The 13765-nt window shown below is 48.8% G+C and overlaps 1 protein-coding gene and 1 pseudogene across 7 annotated transcripts in view; one reads left to right on the plus strand and one right to left on the minus strand.

Annotated features, from left to right (window-relative positions):
* The window catches only part of LOC117044872, a 934741-nt pseudogene that overhangs the window by 656395 nt on the left and 264581 nt on the right, over positions 1-13765 (plus strand).
* Positions 1-13765, minus strand: part of STIM1 (stromal interaction molecule 1) — a 113107-nt gene that overhangs the window by 38227 nt on the left and 61115 nt on the right. For all 7 annotated transcript variants that reach the window (XM_033145658.1, XM_033145660.1, XM_033145659.1 and 4 more), the window contains 3 exons: positions 9617-9731; positions 2405-2516; positions 1564-1679 (listed from right to left, as the gene is read on the minus strand). In XM_033145658.1, coding sequence (XP_033001549.1) covers positions 1564-1679; positions 2405-2516; positions 9617-9731 — 343 coding nt within the window. The remainder of the gene's footprint in view (positions 1-1563; positions 1680-2404; positions 2517-9616; positions 9732-13765) is intronic.

Below are 13765 nucleotides of genomic sequence, written 5' to 3' on the forward strand. Positions count from 1 at the left end.
GAGCCCGAGGTGGGTGCGTGGGTGAGGGTGGGGGGTGGTTTCAGGCAGCCAAAAAGGAAAAAGTTCCAGGAAATGCATGCATGTAAATTAATCTACCTGTCTGTCTAAGAGATTCTGAATATTCTGGTTACAGATTTCTGTTTTGTCTTGGATGCCAAAGCCACATTTCTTTGGATTTCCCCCTTCCTTGTTCCATGAGGCAAGGCTGGGCCACAACCACTTAAAAGCCAAACCGACAAAGTAAATTCTATGCCACGAATTACCTAAAGGCAGCCCAAGTGTCAAAACCCAACTCCCAAATCACTCTGGCAAATCTTCAGGAAAGGGGGATTTTTTTCTCAACTACAGGCAGCCTCCAAACTCTCTCTCCTCCATTCCATCCAGGCATCAAGTCCGAACAAGAAGAAAACTAGAACTAGTGCACAGAATCGTAGAGGTTGGAAGGGAACCTTGTTGTTGTTGTTGTTCAGTCGTTCAGTCGTGTCCAACTCTTCGTGACCCCATGGACCAGAGCACGCCAGGCACGCCTATCCTTCACTGCCTCCCGCAGTCTGGCCAAACTCATGGCAGTCGCTTCGAGAACACTGTCCAACCATCTCATCCTCTGTCGTCCCCTTCTCCTTGTGCCCTCCATCTTTCCCAACATCAGGGTCTTTTCTAGGGAGTCTTCTCTTCTCATGAGGTGGCCAAAGTACTGGAGCCTCAACTTCAGGATCTGTCCTTCTAGTGAGCACACAGGACAGATCCTGAAGTTGAGGTTCCAGTACTTTGGCCACCTCATGAGAAGAGTACTGGAGCCTCTATTCCAACACCCTGCACTGCAGGAATCTCAGCTAAAGCCTCCCTGACAGACAGACAGCCATCCAAACTCTACTTTAAAAAACCCAATGAAGGTGAGTCCTTCCAAGGGAGTCCCTTCCCCTGTTGAATGGCTCATACCAAAAACTTATGCCAGTGTACTGGAAGAAACAAAGATCACCAGTACTGAAGCGACGATTCTTAAAATCAACTTCGTTGGCCTGGTCATGTTGTGCGGATGCCTGATGAACGTCTTCCAAAGCAACTACTCTGTTCCGAACTTAAAAATGGAAAGCGTAATGCTGGCGGTCAACGAAAGAGGTCTGAAGGCAAGGCAAATCTTTAAAAATGTACTACAAACACCGACAACTGGGAAACACTGGCCTGTAAGCACTCCAATTGGAGAACAGCCTTTACCAAAGGTGTGGCTTTGGAGACGCTCAAACTCAGGACAAAAGGGAGAAACGTGCTAAGAGGAAGACACGCTTGGCAAACCCTCATCGTGATCAACTCCCGCCCGGAAACCGATGTCTCCACTGTGCAAGGACGTGTGGATCCAGAATTGGCCTTATGGACTCACTGTTAAAACTGTGTCGATGGAAGACATTCTTACTCGGCTACGAGGGATCACTGAAGAAGACAAGGAGTCCTTGCAGCTTCCAGAGTGCCTAGCAGAAGCACCCCAGAGATGTTCCCCATCCACACATGTCAGCTGACACACTTCACCCACATACAGTCACGTGACCCCACATGAACATCACTCACAGAGAGGCGGCCCAAAGAGCACCGTGTCCAGGGCCTTGAGCTGCAGCTTCTGCCTGTGGCTCCTGTCGGTCATCTTCAGGACAGTTCCTGTCATGGTGGCGTTGGTGATTGCCAACCTGCGGGGAAGAGGGAGGCGGAGGAGGTGGTCACACCTGAAGGGCATTTGGAGCAAAAAACACAGCTTGGTCAAGTAGCCCCTCAGGGAAGCTCTGTCAGGACTCACCACCAGCAGGCAGGTAAGAGATTAACAGGCAGCTTCCTGGCCGTTCACAAGGATATTTTGGACCAGCTATTCTCATTTCATAAAGCAGGAAAGCTTCCTTTGCTGGGATAGCTTCTCTGCTTTGCAGAGAACAACTCTTGCTAAACCCAGGGAGCTAGTTGTTAGCCCCACAAATGTGTGAGAATGAGAAAGTGGCCAGATGGATAAGTTTTATTTTTTTAAATAATTTTATTTATTGCAATACTTCTTTATCACGTTATGGGTTTTTGTGTTTTGATATTGTAAAGCACGCTGTGATCCTTGGATAATAATAAATAATGTGGCATTTATATCCCACTTGTGGGGTAGAGGTCAGTCTGAGAGGCAGTGGGTGCCCCCCCCCAGGTCACCCCAGTAAATTTCATGGCTCAGCAGGGATTTGAACCCAGGTCTCCTAGGTCCAACATTCCAACAACGACTCCACCGCTGGCCCATCGACACTATACACCGAAAGCAGGTTTGAAACTGACTTTGCCAAGCTACTTGGGATCTCCAAGCAGCGCTCTCACAAAACCCTGGGAACCCACAGACCAAAACCCAGCTTCCTTTTTTTTTTTTTTTTGCACCACCGGAACTGACCTTGGCATGGCATGCCCAGAGAGCTGCAGCTTCCTGAAGGTCTCTTCGTACTGTGGCAGCTCCACGTAGGTGATGAGCCACTGCACCACCTCATCGACAGTCCAGTTGTACACTGGGGAAAAGGTGAGAGAGGTCAAGTCACGGCAACATGCTTGAAGTTTACACCATTATGCACAGAAATGTGGATAGAGAGAAGCCTTTCTCCCTCTCTCATAGAACTTGTGGGCATCCAATGAAGCTGAATGCTGGGAAGGTGCCCTTCCTCGCGCAGCAGAGTTAAACTGTGGAACTCCTTCCCACAGGAAGCAGCGATGGCCACCAACTTGGATGGCTTAATGGGAGAGATTTGTGGAGGAGAGGGCTATCGATGGCTCCTAGCCAGGATGGTTCTGCTCTGCCTCCACAGCTGGAGGCAGCGATTCTTCTGAATACCAGTTGCTGGAAACCACAGGAGGGGAGAAAGAAGAAGAAGAAGAGTTTGGATTTGATATCCCGCTTTTCACTACCCGAAGGAGTCTCAAAGCGGCTCACATTCCCCTTCCCCTTCCTCCCCCACAACAAACACTCTGTGAGGTGAGTGGGGCTGAGAGACTTCAGAGAAGTGTGACTAGCCCAAGGTCACCCAGCAGCTGCATGTGGAGGAGTGGAGACACGAACCCGGTTCCCCAGATTACGAGTCTACCACTCTTAACCAGGCAGAGGGCCTTCTCGGTAGTGGCGCCCGCCCTGTGGAACGCCCTCCCATCACAGGTCAAGGAGATAAACAACTACCTGACATTCAGAAAATACCTGAAGAGGCAGCCCTGTTTAGGGAAGTTTTTAATGTGTGATATTTTTGTATCTGATTTTTGTTGGAAGCCGCCCAGAGTGGCTGGGGAAATCCAGCCAGATGGGCGGGGTACAAATAATAATAATAATAATAATAATAATAATAATAATAACCACTACACCACACTGGCTCTCTTGAGAAAGTGCTCTTGTGCTCAAATCCTGCTTGCAGGTTCCACAGGCATCTGGTTGGCCCCTGTGAGAAGAGGATGCTGGACTAGATGGGCCACCGGGTTGCTCCGGCAGGGCTCTCCTTACGTTCCTCTGCTCCATTCAGCCCTACGAGACTCCAGCGCTCACTCCACCAAGCTCCTCGGAGGAGAGAAGAATCCTGCAGCCGGCATGTGGGCAGAGGCACGGCAGCCGAGCCTCCCCTTTTTGTTTGCTCAGACAATTTTGGAGGCAGATGCAGGTGGGCGGGGAAGGAAGGAGCCTCAAACAGCCAGAGCCTGGCAGCAGCACGGGGTGGAAGGGCTTGGGTGGGTGGCTGGTCGCTTCTCGCTTGCTAGCTTAGTCTGGGGGACATTTAAATCCAGCCGGGGGTGGGCGTGTTGTGCAACATGGTAGGAGTGACTTTAATAAGGCAAAATAACTGCTATGGGGAAACTGCCCTCAGCTGAATAAGGCTTGCACCTCAGAGTGCATGCAGAGAGACGGGGGGTAGCAGGGAGGGAGCACGTGAACGCCAGTCTCCTCTGACCAGAAGAGGTGGTTTAAAATGATGAGAAGGGGGTGGATGAACTTTCCTTCAAGGAGGAAGATGACCTGCCCGTGTGAGAGACAAGCTTGTCTCTGTGCAACTACATACTTCCGTAAGCATAATTGTATCCCTCTGCTTTCAAAAATGTTTTATTGTGTCCTTTCTCCTTTTCTTTCTTTCCTTACTTTCATAGAATGGAAGAGTTGGAAGGGGCCATGAGGGTCATCTGGTCCACACACACACCCCAGTGCAGGGACATTTCACCTAATGAATCTTTGTTCAGATAAAACTAACGGTGGGCTGGACCTTTTTGAAATGCAGGACCAGGCGGTGGACAATTGCTCTTTCTCAAACACAGTGGACCTTTGCTTGCTTAAATGCTGAGCAACCCATGATGCTGGAATGCCCTAAACAACTGGGTATGTTTAGCCTGGAGAAGAGAAGGTTAAGGGGGGATATGATAGCCATGTTCAAATATATAAAAGGATGTCATATAGAGGAGGGTGAAAGGTTGTTTTCTGCTGCTCCAGAGAAGCGGACACGGGGCAATGGATTCAAACTGCAAGAAAGAAGATTCCACCTAAACATTAGGAAGAACTTCCTGACAGTAAGAGCTGTTCGACAGTGGAATTTGCTGCCAAGGAGTGTGGTGGAGTCTCCTTCTTTGGAGGTCTTGAAGCGGAGGCTTGACAGCCATCTGTCAGGAATGCTTTGATGGTGTTTCTTGCTTGGCAGGGGGTTGGACTGGATGGCCCTTGGGGTCTCTTCCAACTCTAGGATTCTATGATTTTAACTTCTGAGTAAGCCTAGTCTAGAGTTGTCCAACTTGCCTGGGATGCTGAGAGGGGGCAGGACCCACCACTGGTGGTTCTGAGAAGGAGGAAAGGGGCCATCTCTGCAGGTTGACACCACGATTGCGCTTTCCTGGAGTGCGCTTTGGAAATGAGTGGCAACAGAGACACCTCCCAGGCAATCGCCCCTTCAGGCACTAACAAAGTAGAGTCTCACATAGCTTTAATTCATAGAATCATAGAGTTGGAAGAGACCACAAGGTCTCTTTGGTGTCATCTGCAAACTTGATCAGGATGCCCTCAAGCCCATCATCCACGTCATTGATGAAGATGTGGAATAAGACTGGGCCCAAGACAGAACCCTGTGGCACCCCACTAGTCACTTCTCTCCAGGATGAAGAGGAGCCATTGATGAGCACCCTTTGGGTTCGGTCAGTCAGCCAGTTACAAATCCACTGAATGGTAGCATAGTCTAGCCCACATTTTACCAGCTTCTTTACAAGAATGTCATGGGGCACCTTGTCAAAGGCCTTGCTGAAATCAAGATAGGCTACATCCACAGCGTTCCCTTCATCTTCCAGCCTTGTAATTCTGTCAAAAAATGAGACCAGATTGGTCTGACATGACTTATTTTTCAGAAACCCATGCTGACTTTTAGTGATCACAGCGTTCCTTTCTAGGTGCTCACAGACCGTTTGCTTAATGATCTGCTCATGCATTTGTTTTTTTAAAAGCAAAGGATTGCTGAGGTGGAAGGGACCCCAAGGATCCTCTAGTCCAACCCCTACAAGGCAGGAATCTCAGCTGAAGCATCCATGACAGATGGCCATCTAACGTCTGCTTAAAAACCTCCAAGGAAGGAGAGTCCACCATCTCCCAAGGGAGTCTGCTCCACTGTCAAAGAGCCCTTATTCTCAAGAAGTTCTTCCTAGTCTCCTTCCTTGCAGTTTGAATCTATAGGTTTGGGTCCTACCCTCTGAAGCAGCAGAAAACCAGCTTGCTCCATGCTGATAAAAACTGACTGCTTTTCTACCTATGGTTACAGGTGAGGATATAAGAGCATCCTCTGCAATCAGAAAACACAGCACAGCACAGAAGCTCCTGCAACTGTGCTGTTGGGCTCTGCCTTCCTCCTGAGAAGATGCCTTAAATGGCTCAGGACTGCAATACCTCAAGGGCTGCCTCTTCCCTCTACCTGGTCCCTGAGATCATCTTCTGAGGCCCTCCTTTGTGTGCCTCCTCCCCAAGAGGTTCAGAGGGCGGCAACATGAGAGCAGGGCCTTCTTTGCAATGGCTCCCCTTCTGTGGAATGCTCTCCCCAGGGAAGTTCACCTGTCGCCTTCATTAAATACCTTTAGGCGCCAGGCAAAAATGTTCCTTTTTAACCAGGCCTTTGGTTGATCTTATTGGCACCCAACACCCTTTTAAAATGTAGCTTTTTTTGGGGGGGGGGTGTATTGGGTTATTGGTTTTGGTTTGATTTTATATGTTGTGGTCTTGTTGTGAACCGTCCTGAGACTTCCGGGTATAGGGCGGTGAATAAGTTGAATAAATAAAATAAAAATAAAAATAAAAATAATGCCTCCGCTGTGACTTGCAGCGGAGGGTCTATCCAGCTTCACAACGAGGACAGGATCTGGCAGCAAAGCTCTCAGACTGCAAGCCGCACTTTTCTGCTGGGGGGAAAACCTGACAAGTACATGAAGATTAGAATGGGTAGCAGCCAGGGGAGATTAAGAAGGCCATAAAGGGAGCAAGAAGTATCAGCATCGGGGAAGTGTTTGCTGAGTGTGGCAGGCAAAGGAGCTGCGGCCTTATCTGGAGGCACTCGACACCCTCTGCACGACTGTGGCACTTCTGGAGAGGAGAGAGCACTGCAAGTCCTCTGCTCTCACTGCTGCCTTGTCTAGGATGCCTCAGTGCTGGAGAGCAGATACAACTCTGAAGAACACGAGAGGCACCTGCAGGATCAGGCCAGTAGCCCATCTAGGCCAGCATCCTGCTCTCACAGGAGTGGCCAACTACAGTCATACCTCGTGTTGCATACGCTCCGTGTTGCGTATGTTCGAGTTACGGACCTCTGCGACCCGGAGGTCCTTCACGGAGCGTGCGCAACGCACTGGTGCGCAAAAGCATTCTGCACACTTCGTGCATGCACAGAAGTGCAAAAACTCACGAACTTCCAGGTTTTTTCTTTCTTTCTTTCTTTTTGTTCGTTTGCATTACGTACACCTGGGTTACGTGGCGTGACCCGGAACGGATCGCGTACGTAACACGGGGTACCCCTGTAGATGCCATTGCGAAACCAACAAGCAGGATTTGAGCACCAGAGCCCTCTCCCCTCCTGCGGTTTCCAGAAACTGGTATTCAGAAGTATTTCTGCCTCTGATTGTGGATACAGGTGGGTAGCCGTGTTGGTCTGCCATAGTCGAAACAAAACAGAAAATTCTTTTCAGTAGCCCCTTAGAGACCAACTGAGTTTGTTCTTGGTATGAGCTTTGGTGTGCATGCACACTTCTTCAGATACACTGAAACAGAAGTCACCAGATCCTTAAATATAGTGAGGGAGTGGGGAGGGGTGTTACTCAGAAGGGTGGTGGGAATGGGTGATCAGCTGATAGGTGTGGAAAACCTGTTGACGACTCTTAATGGCTGCAATTAGTCTTGCAGGGAAAGGCAAGGGGTGAGATGGCTAAAGATAGCTTTGTCATGTATAATGAGATAAGAATCCAATGTCTTTGTTCAGACCAGGTTTCTCCATGGTTTTAAGTTTGGTGATTAGTTGTGGAGGCCGAGCATAGCCGATCTGGCTAGCAGCCACCAAAGGCCCCCCTCTGCTCCCCCATGAATTTGCCCGATCCTCTTTTATGGCCACTCAAGTCGGTGGCCATCCCTGCCTCCTGTGGGAAGGAGTTCCACAGAGTGACTAGTTGCTGTGTGAAGGAGGACTTCATTTTAATCTGCCCTGGATCTTCCGACACTCAGCTTCCTTGAAGCATCCGGAGCCTCTCAACAGGGCAGTAGAACGGGAGTCTGACCCCTGTGTGTCTCCTGAAATGCCTTAACAAGATTAAACATACAGGATTAAACATACCAGTATTTAATCCAGGCTCCTAATATACCAAAAACCTCTCAGACGCGCCACGGCCCTCCCCACTCACGCCCTTTTCCCTTCACGCAGTGCCTCCTGTGACTCATTACTGAACCTCGCTCATTCTTTATCGCCACAGGAAAGGAGGGCAGTGCGGGGAGGGGGGGGGGAGGGAAAGAGATAATCCCCCCATTGATTATATATATTTTTTATTTGCATCTTATTTCCCCCGTACTTCCTGTTCTACTGTGATGGAGGAGTCACAGATGCAAACTCGGTTTTAAAAAATGCAAAAGTTGAAACCGGTCAAGGGCTGCACAGGCCAGTCGAGAGAGAGGCTTTGCTGGAGGAGAAGGAAGTGCGCCAAGGCGCAAGAGGCTGCTAGAGAGAGCAGGAGAGAGAGGGAGGGAGGAGCAGAGAGGCAGGTTTTGAACATTGAGAACGTTTAGAGCCTGCTGGATCAGGCCAAAGCGGGGGAGCATCTAGCCCTGAATCTTGTTCCCAGAGTGGGAAACCTTCAAGCAGGATTCAAGTACAGTGGTACCTCACTAGACGAATGCCTCGCTAGACGAAAAACTCGCTAGACGAAAGGCATTCGCTAGCGAAAGGGTGCTTCGCAAGACAAAGTTTCCTAAGGCCGCGACTCACAAAACGAGAGCCAGTGTGGTGTAGTGGTTAAGAGTGGTAGACTCGTTATCTGGGGAACCGGGTTCGTGTCTCCGCTCCTCCATATGCAGCTGCTGGGTGACCTTGGGCTAGTCACACTTCTCTGAAGTCTCTCAGCCCCACTCACCTCACAGAGTGTTTGTTGTGGGGGAGGAAGGGAAAGGAGAATCTTAGCCGCTTTGAGACTCCTCTGGGTAGTGATAAAGCAGGATATCAAATCCAAACTCTTCTTCTCCCCCCCCCCCGTAAAGCCGCGCTTCCTCCCACCGTGCTTCGCAAGACGAAATTTCCGCTATACGACAGCACTCGCGGAACGAATTAATTTCGTCTTTTCGAGGCACCACTGTACAAGAGAACCCTCTTTTCCTGTGGCTTCCAGCAACGGGTACCCAGTAGCCACTGATGGCCCGAACTGGTTTGGTCTTCTTTTAAAGTTACAGGTGGGTAGCCGTGTTGGTCTGCCGTAGTCGAAACAAAATAGGAAATTCTTTCCAGTAGCACCTTAGAGACCAACTGAGTTTGTTCTTGGTACGAGCTTTCGTGTGCAAGCACACTTCTTCAGATACACTGAAACGGAAGTCACCAGATCCTTAAATATAGTGAGGGAGTGGGGAGGGGTATTACTCAGAAGGGTGGTGGGAATGGGTGATTGGCTGATAGGTGTGGAAAACCTAGTCTTGCAGGGAAAGGCAAGGGCTGAGATGGTGCTACTGGAAAGAATTTTCTATTTTGTTTCTTCTTTTAAAGTCATCCTTGTTTGGTGGCCATCAATGCCTCCTGTGGGTGGGAATTCCACAGTTTAGCTCTGCACTGTGGGAAGGACTTTCTTCCCTCTGTCCTGAATCTTCCAACATTCAGCTCCATTGGATGCCCACGAGTTTGAATGCTATGAGGGAGGGAGGGAGGCTTTTCCCTCTATCTACTTTCTCCACGCCACGGATAATAGCATCAACATTTATCATGCAGCCTGTTGCTCGCCTTTTCTCTAAACTCAAAAGCCCCAAACGCTGCCGTCTTTCTTCATAGGAGAGTTGCTCCACCCCCTTGGTGATTTGGGCTTCCCTTTTCTGAACCTTTCCCAACCCTGCAGTCTCCTTTTTTGAGGTGAGGCAGCCGGAGATGGACGCCAGCCTTACCTTCGGACGACTTCCAGGCCTTCCAAAGATCTTCCACGCTGATGTGCTTATCCTCCCCATGGAAGGTGCTGTGTTTGACCGTTGGGTCGTGGTAATTCAAGTCTTCCCTCAGGAACTGGAGGGGGGAAAAACACAGCCCCGAGTCAACCAGTTGCACAAGGTCCCGTGCAAGGGATGGTTTCATTTTAACAGTGAGTGCAAGAGAAGCTAAAACTTTGTTGGGTGTGGACAGGGCAGACCTAGGTTCAGAAACAACAAAGGAACTGGTCTGGGGGCTGAGCTACTTCACAGGGCTGCAGAAAGAATTAACACACAAGAGCACAGTTTTGCGTAAGATATTAAACTGCAAGTCCCCCAAGGAACGGGGGAACCATCACTCGGAACACAGTAAGAGCCCGCCTGGATCAGGCCAATGGTCCAACTAGTCCAGCATCCCTGTTCTCACAGTGGCCAACCAGAGGGATCCTGCAAGCAGGATCCGAGCACAAGAGCAGCCCTTACACCTCTTGTGGCTTCCAGCCACTGCATTGCTGTCTCCCAATTATGGAGGCAGAGGCCTAGCCGTCCTGGCTAGTAGCCACTGCTAGCCCTCACCTCCGTGAATCTGCCTAACCCTTTTTCAAAGCCACCTGGGTTGGTGGCTCTCCTGTGGGAGAGAGTTCCACCGTTTGACTGCACGCTGCGTGACGAAGGACTTCCTTTTGTCTGTCCCGATGTGTCCTATTCACCCCGCTCCTTGTAAAAAAAATCACGGGCTTCTTTCTCCTTTCGGCTTCCCATCAGTGCACAAGACCACCAGTTCCTCATCCCGGGCTGCTAACCTTTCCTGGAAGCCTTTAAAAGAAGGGTTTTTAAACACACAAACACACACACACACACACACACACACGACACTGAACCAATTGCCTCTTTTTGCATGCTTTTACTGATGTCCATGCTCTCACTGTTGCTATGCAAACCTTTACTGAAGCACAGCTGTTCACCTGAGTGATGGGCCGGGTTGTCCCCATTTGCAGTTCCTTAATGAGGCCACTGGCAGAAATGCAGCTTTGCTCACTAGAGCTGTCCTGCCCCCCTTACTCTGCTACAGAGCTTTGCAGAGAAGCTAGAAAAGGAGAGGTGGCCTTTCCAACTGCTCCCATCGGAGATGAAAAGTAGCTGGTCCGCACTGTCCACGTGGAGGCACAAGAGTGCAAACACACACCTAGCGGATCTGCTCAACAAGCCAGGCGACTCTGACCCTCTGAAGAAAAGCAAAGATAAGTCTGCCAAGAAGAGGAAATCCATTCGCCGTGCGCAAACTGCAAATTCATCTTTGCTGCCGCGAGGCTAAGAATAAACTGCAGCATCACGTTCCTAAGCCACATCCAGGACAAGCTGAATAGGCTGCGTCCCTTTTTTTCCTCCAAAGATCTTAGCACCTGCCTACTAAAAGGATATTCTGAAACTCACAGCTTCGGAGATGTGTGCAAGGGCAAGCAAAGGTGGCTTCCGAAACAGCAGCCGCGAGATCAGGGCTCTCAAGTGTCTCTTTGCAAAGCCACACCTGAGCCCTCTCAAGGTTAATCGCCACAGACCCCCTTCAACAGGCAGCGACAGAAGAGCCGCATTTGCATTTCTCTGCTTGGAGGTCCAAAAAGGTCGGCAGATGGAATGTCTTCCTGGCTAGTCATATCCTTCACTTCCTGAATCAACTGACGCCCAGGGACTTTGGATTCAGGAGAGAGATTGGCAAAAGTGGAATATATCACACACACACATACACACCCAGCCTCCATTCACTCTACCTTCAGAACTGTCATGAATTATATCTTTTCCCTCTTTGTCTGCAGAGTCAGATACCAGTAGTATCTAAAACTCAAAGAAACTTCCTCTTCAGTTTACACAGATGATATATATTTTTAGACCAATTCTAAAGGTATTACATTAATCCCCCTTCACATCATGCTGTTGTTTTGAATGAAAACCACAACTGTTTTCGGAAAGTTACATACATTTTACAACCACTGACTTCCGAGTTGTTAATAGCCGCCAAATCCACAAAATCTATTTCTACCCTGACCCAAACCACACCATAATTCATTAAATAATTCAAGATAATTAACCTGAAAGGTTCCAAAAGGATGGAAACCTTTCCACTCCTGATCAGTTTTTGTTGCTAGGATTTTCCATCAGTGAAATCACTGTTCCTTGTTACAAGCATCTATAGTTACCGTATTTTTCGCTCCATAGGGCGCACAGGACCATAGGGCGCACCTCATTTTTAGAGGAGGAAACCCAGAAAAAATTTTTTTTTTCTGGTTTTCCTCCTCTAAAAGCCCTGGTTTTTTTTTTTTTTTTTTGAGGATCAGCTAAACGTTTTGCAGCTTTTTTTGCAAAGGGAAAAGCCCTGTTTTTTGAGGATCAGCTAAAAGTTTTGCAGCTTTTTTGCAAAGGGAAAAGCCCTATTTTTTTGAGGATCAGATCAGCTAAAAGTTTTGCAGCTTTTCTGTAAAGGGAAAAGCCCTGGTATTTTTGAGGATCAGCTAAAAGTTTGCAGCTTTTTTTGCAAAGGGAAAAGCCCTGCTTTTTTGAGGATCAGCTCAAAGTTTTGCAGCTTTCTTTTGCAAAGGGGGAAAAGCAAAACTGCTTTTGCAAAGGGGGAAAAGCAAAGAGGAAAAGTTCTGTTTTTATGGGGTTCAACTCACATTTCTGCAGCTTCTAAAGGAAAGGGAGCCTTTTCTACAGTTTCCAGACAGATAATCTAATCAGCCAGCCACCTGTTGCCGGGGAAACAAACAACCTCCCTCTGCAGCACATTCAACAATGGAGGCCTGGGCAAGGGGGCGGGGCAGAAAGGCAGCCGGGACTCTTATCTCTCTCCTGATCTCTTGCTGATCAGCTGCTGAGCGGGGTCCTTTCAACACCCCCTTTATCTCTTTGTAAAATAAAAAGCATGATCCTCTTTGGGCCCCTGGGAAATTCGGCTCCAGGGACCACCATCCGCTTCATAAGACGCACAGATATTTCCTCTTACTTTTTAGGAGGAAAAAAGTGTGTGTTATGGAGCGAAAAATTCGGTATACGATACCTCTTTTAATATGCAAAGGGCTTAACCCTAACCCTGGATTTCAGCTATAAATATATAGCAGAGCATAAGCCTTTAAGCACACTTCACACTTTCAGCAAAAGGCCTCAGTAAAACAGTCACTTCCATATTTACAAGATATTCAAAAATGAAAAGGGGGTGTTGACAATGAGCCCAGCAAAACACACCCCTTCCAACTGCAAGCCCCCCCTTAAAAAATGCCCTCTGGTGGGGGGAAAACAGCTTTCACCCAGCAATGGCATGGAATGAACCTGAGAGGGATGGTTGGGGGGAGCTTCCAAAGGCTCAGTGTCACTTTTGAGAGAGCTTCTTACCAAGTATTCCTCAAAACAGTGAGGGCACCCAGAGCAACACCTGGAAAGAGTATCTTTTGAAAGACAGTGGCGGAAGCTTTTGTGAGCCACCACTCTATTCATCAGATGCATGAAGGAGCTACCTAACTGAGGAGGTATATAAATAAACAAACCGTGCCTTAGGGTCAGTGGAGTGGACTCCCTTGGAAGGTGGTGAGCTCAACTTCTGTGGAGGTTTTCAAGCAGAGGTTGGATGGCCATCTGGTCAGGGATTCTTGAGATGTGATCCCTACATTGGACGCATGGATGAGATGCCCCTACAGCTCTATGATTTGAGGACTACAGAGAGGATATATTCAGATAGGGCTTATCCACCTGGAAGGGAGCCCATATAGGAGAAGGAAAACTCCTAAACCTCCGCTGCCTTGCAGGACATCTCTGGGAGAAGAAAAGCCACAGGAGTAAACCTTCTTCAGCTCCAGAGTTGGGTTCCTAAGGCAGCTGGATGACATCTTGAATGCCTCCTACCAGCAACTCCTGCAGCCAAGATGGTGCCAAACGTCTTGCTTGCCTTTCCTTTGGACTATATCTGCACGCCTGAGATAGCACGTCTTGTCATCTGGGTAGCTCAGGACCTCCATACGCACGGCCCAGGCTTGCACCCCCGGGAAGTCACTTTTGTACTGCTAATGCAACTCTCTCTCTCTCTGTGTGTGTGTGTGTGTGTAATATCAAATACCAAAGGGCAAGCAAGGCAAAGCACCGTTT

Source organism: Lacerta agilis, chromosome 4, assembly GCF_009819535.1.
Source record: "Lacerta agilis isolate rLacAgi1 chromosome 4, rLacAgi1.pri, whole genome shotgun sequence".
Classification (NCBI taxonomy): domain Eukaryota; kingdom Metazoa; phylum Chordata; class Lepidosauria; order Squamata; family Lacertidae; genus Lacerta; species Lacerta agilis.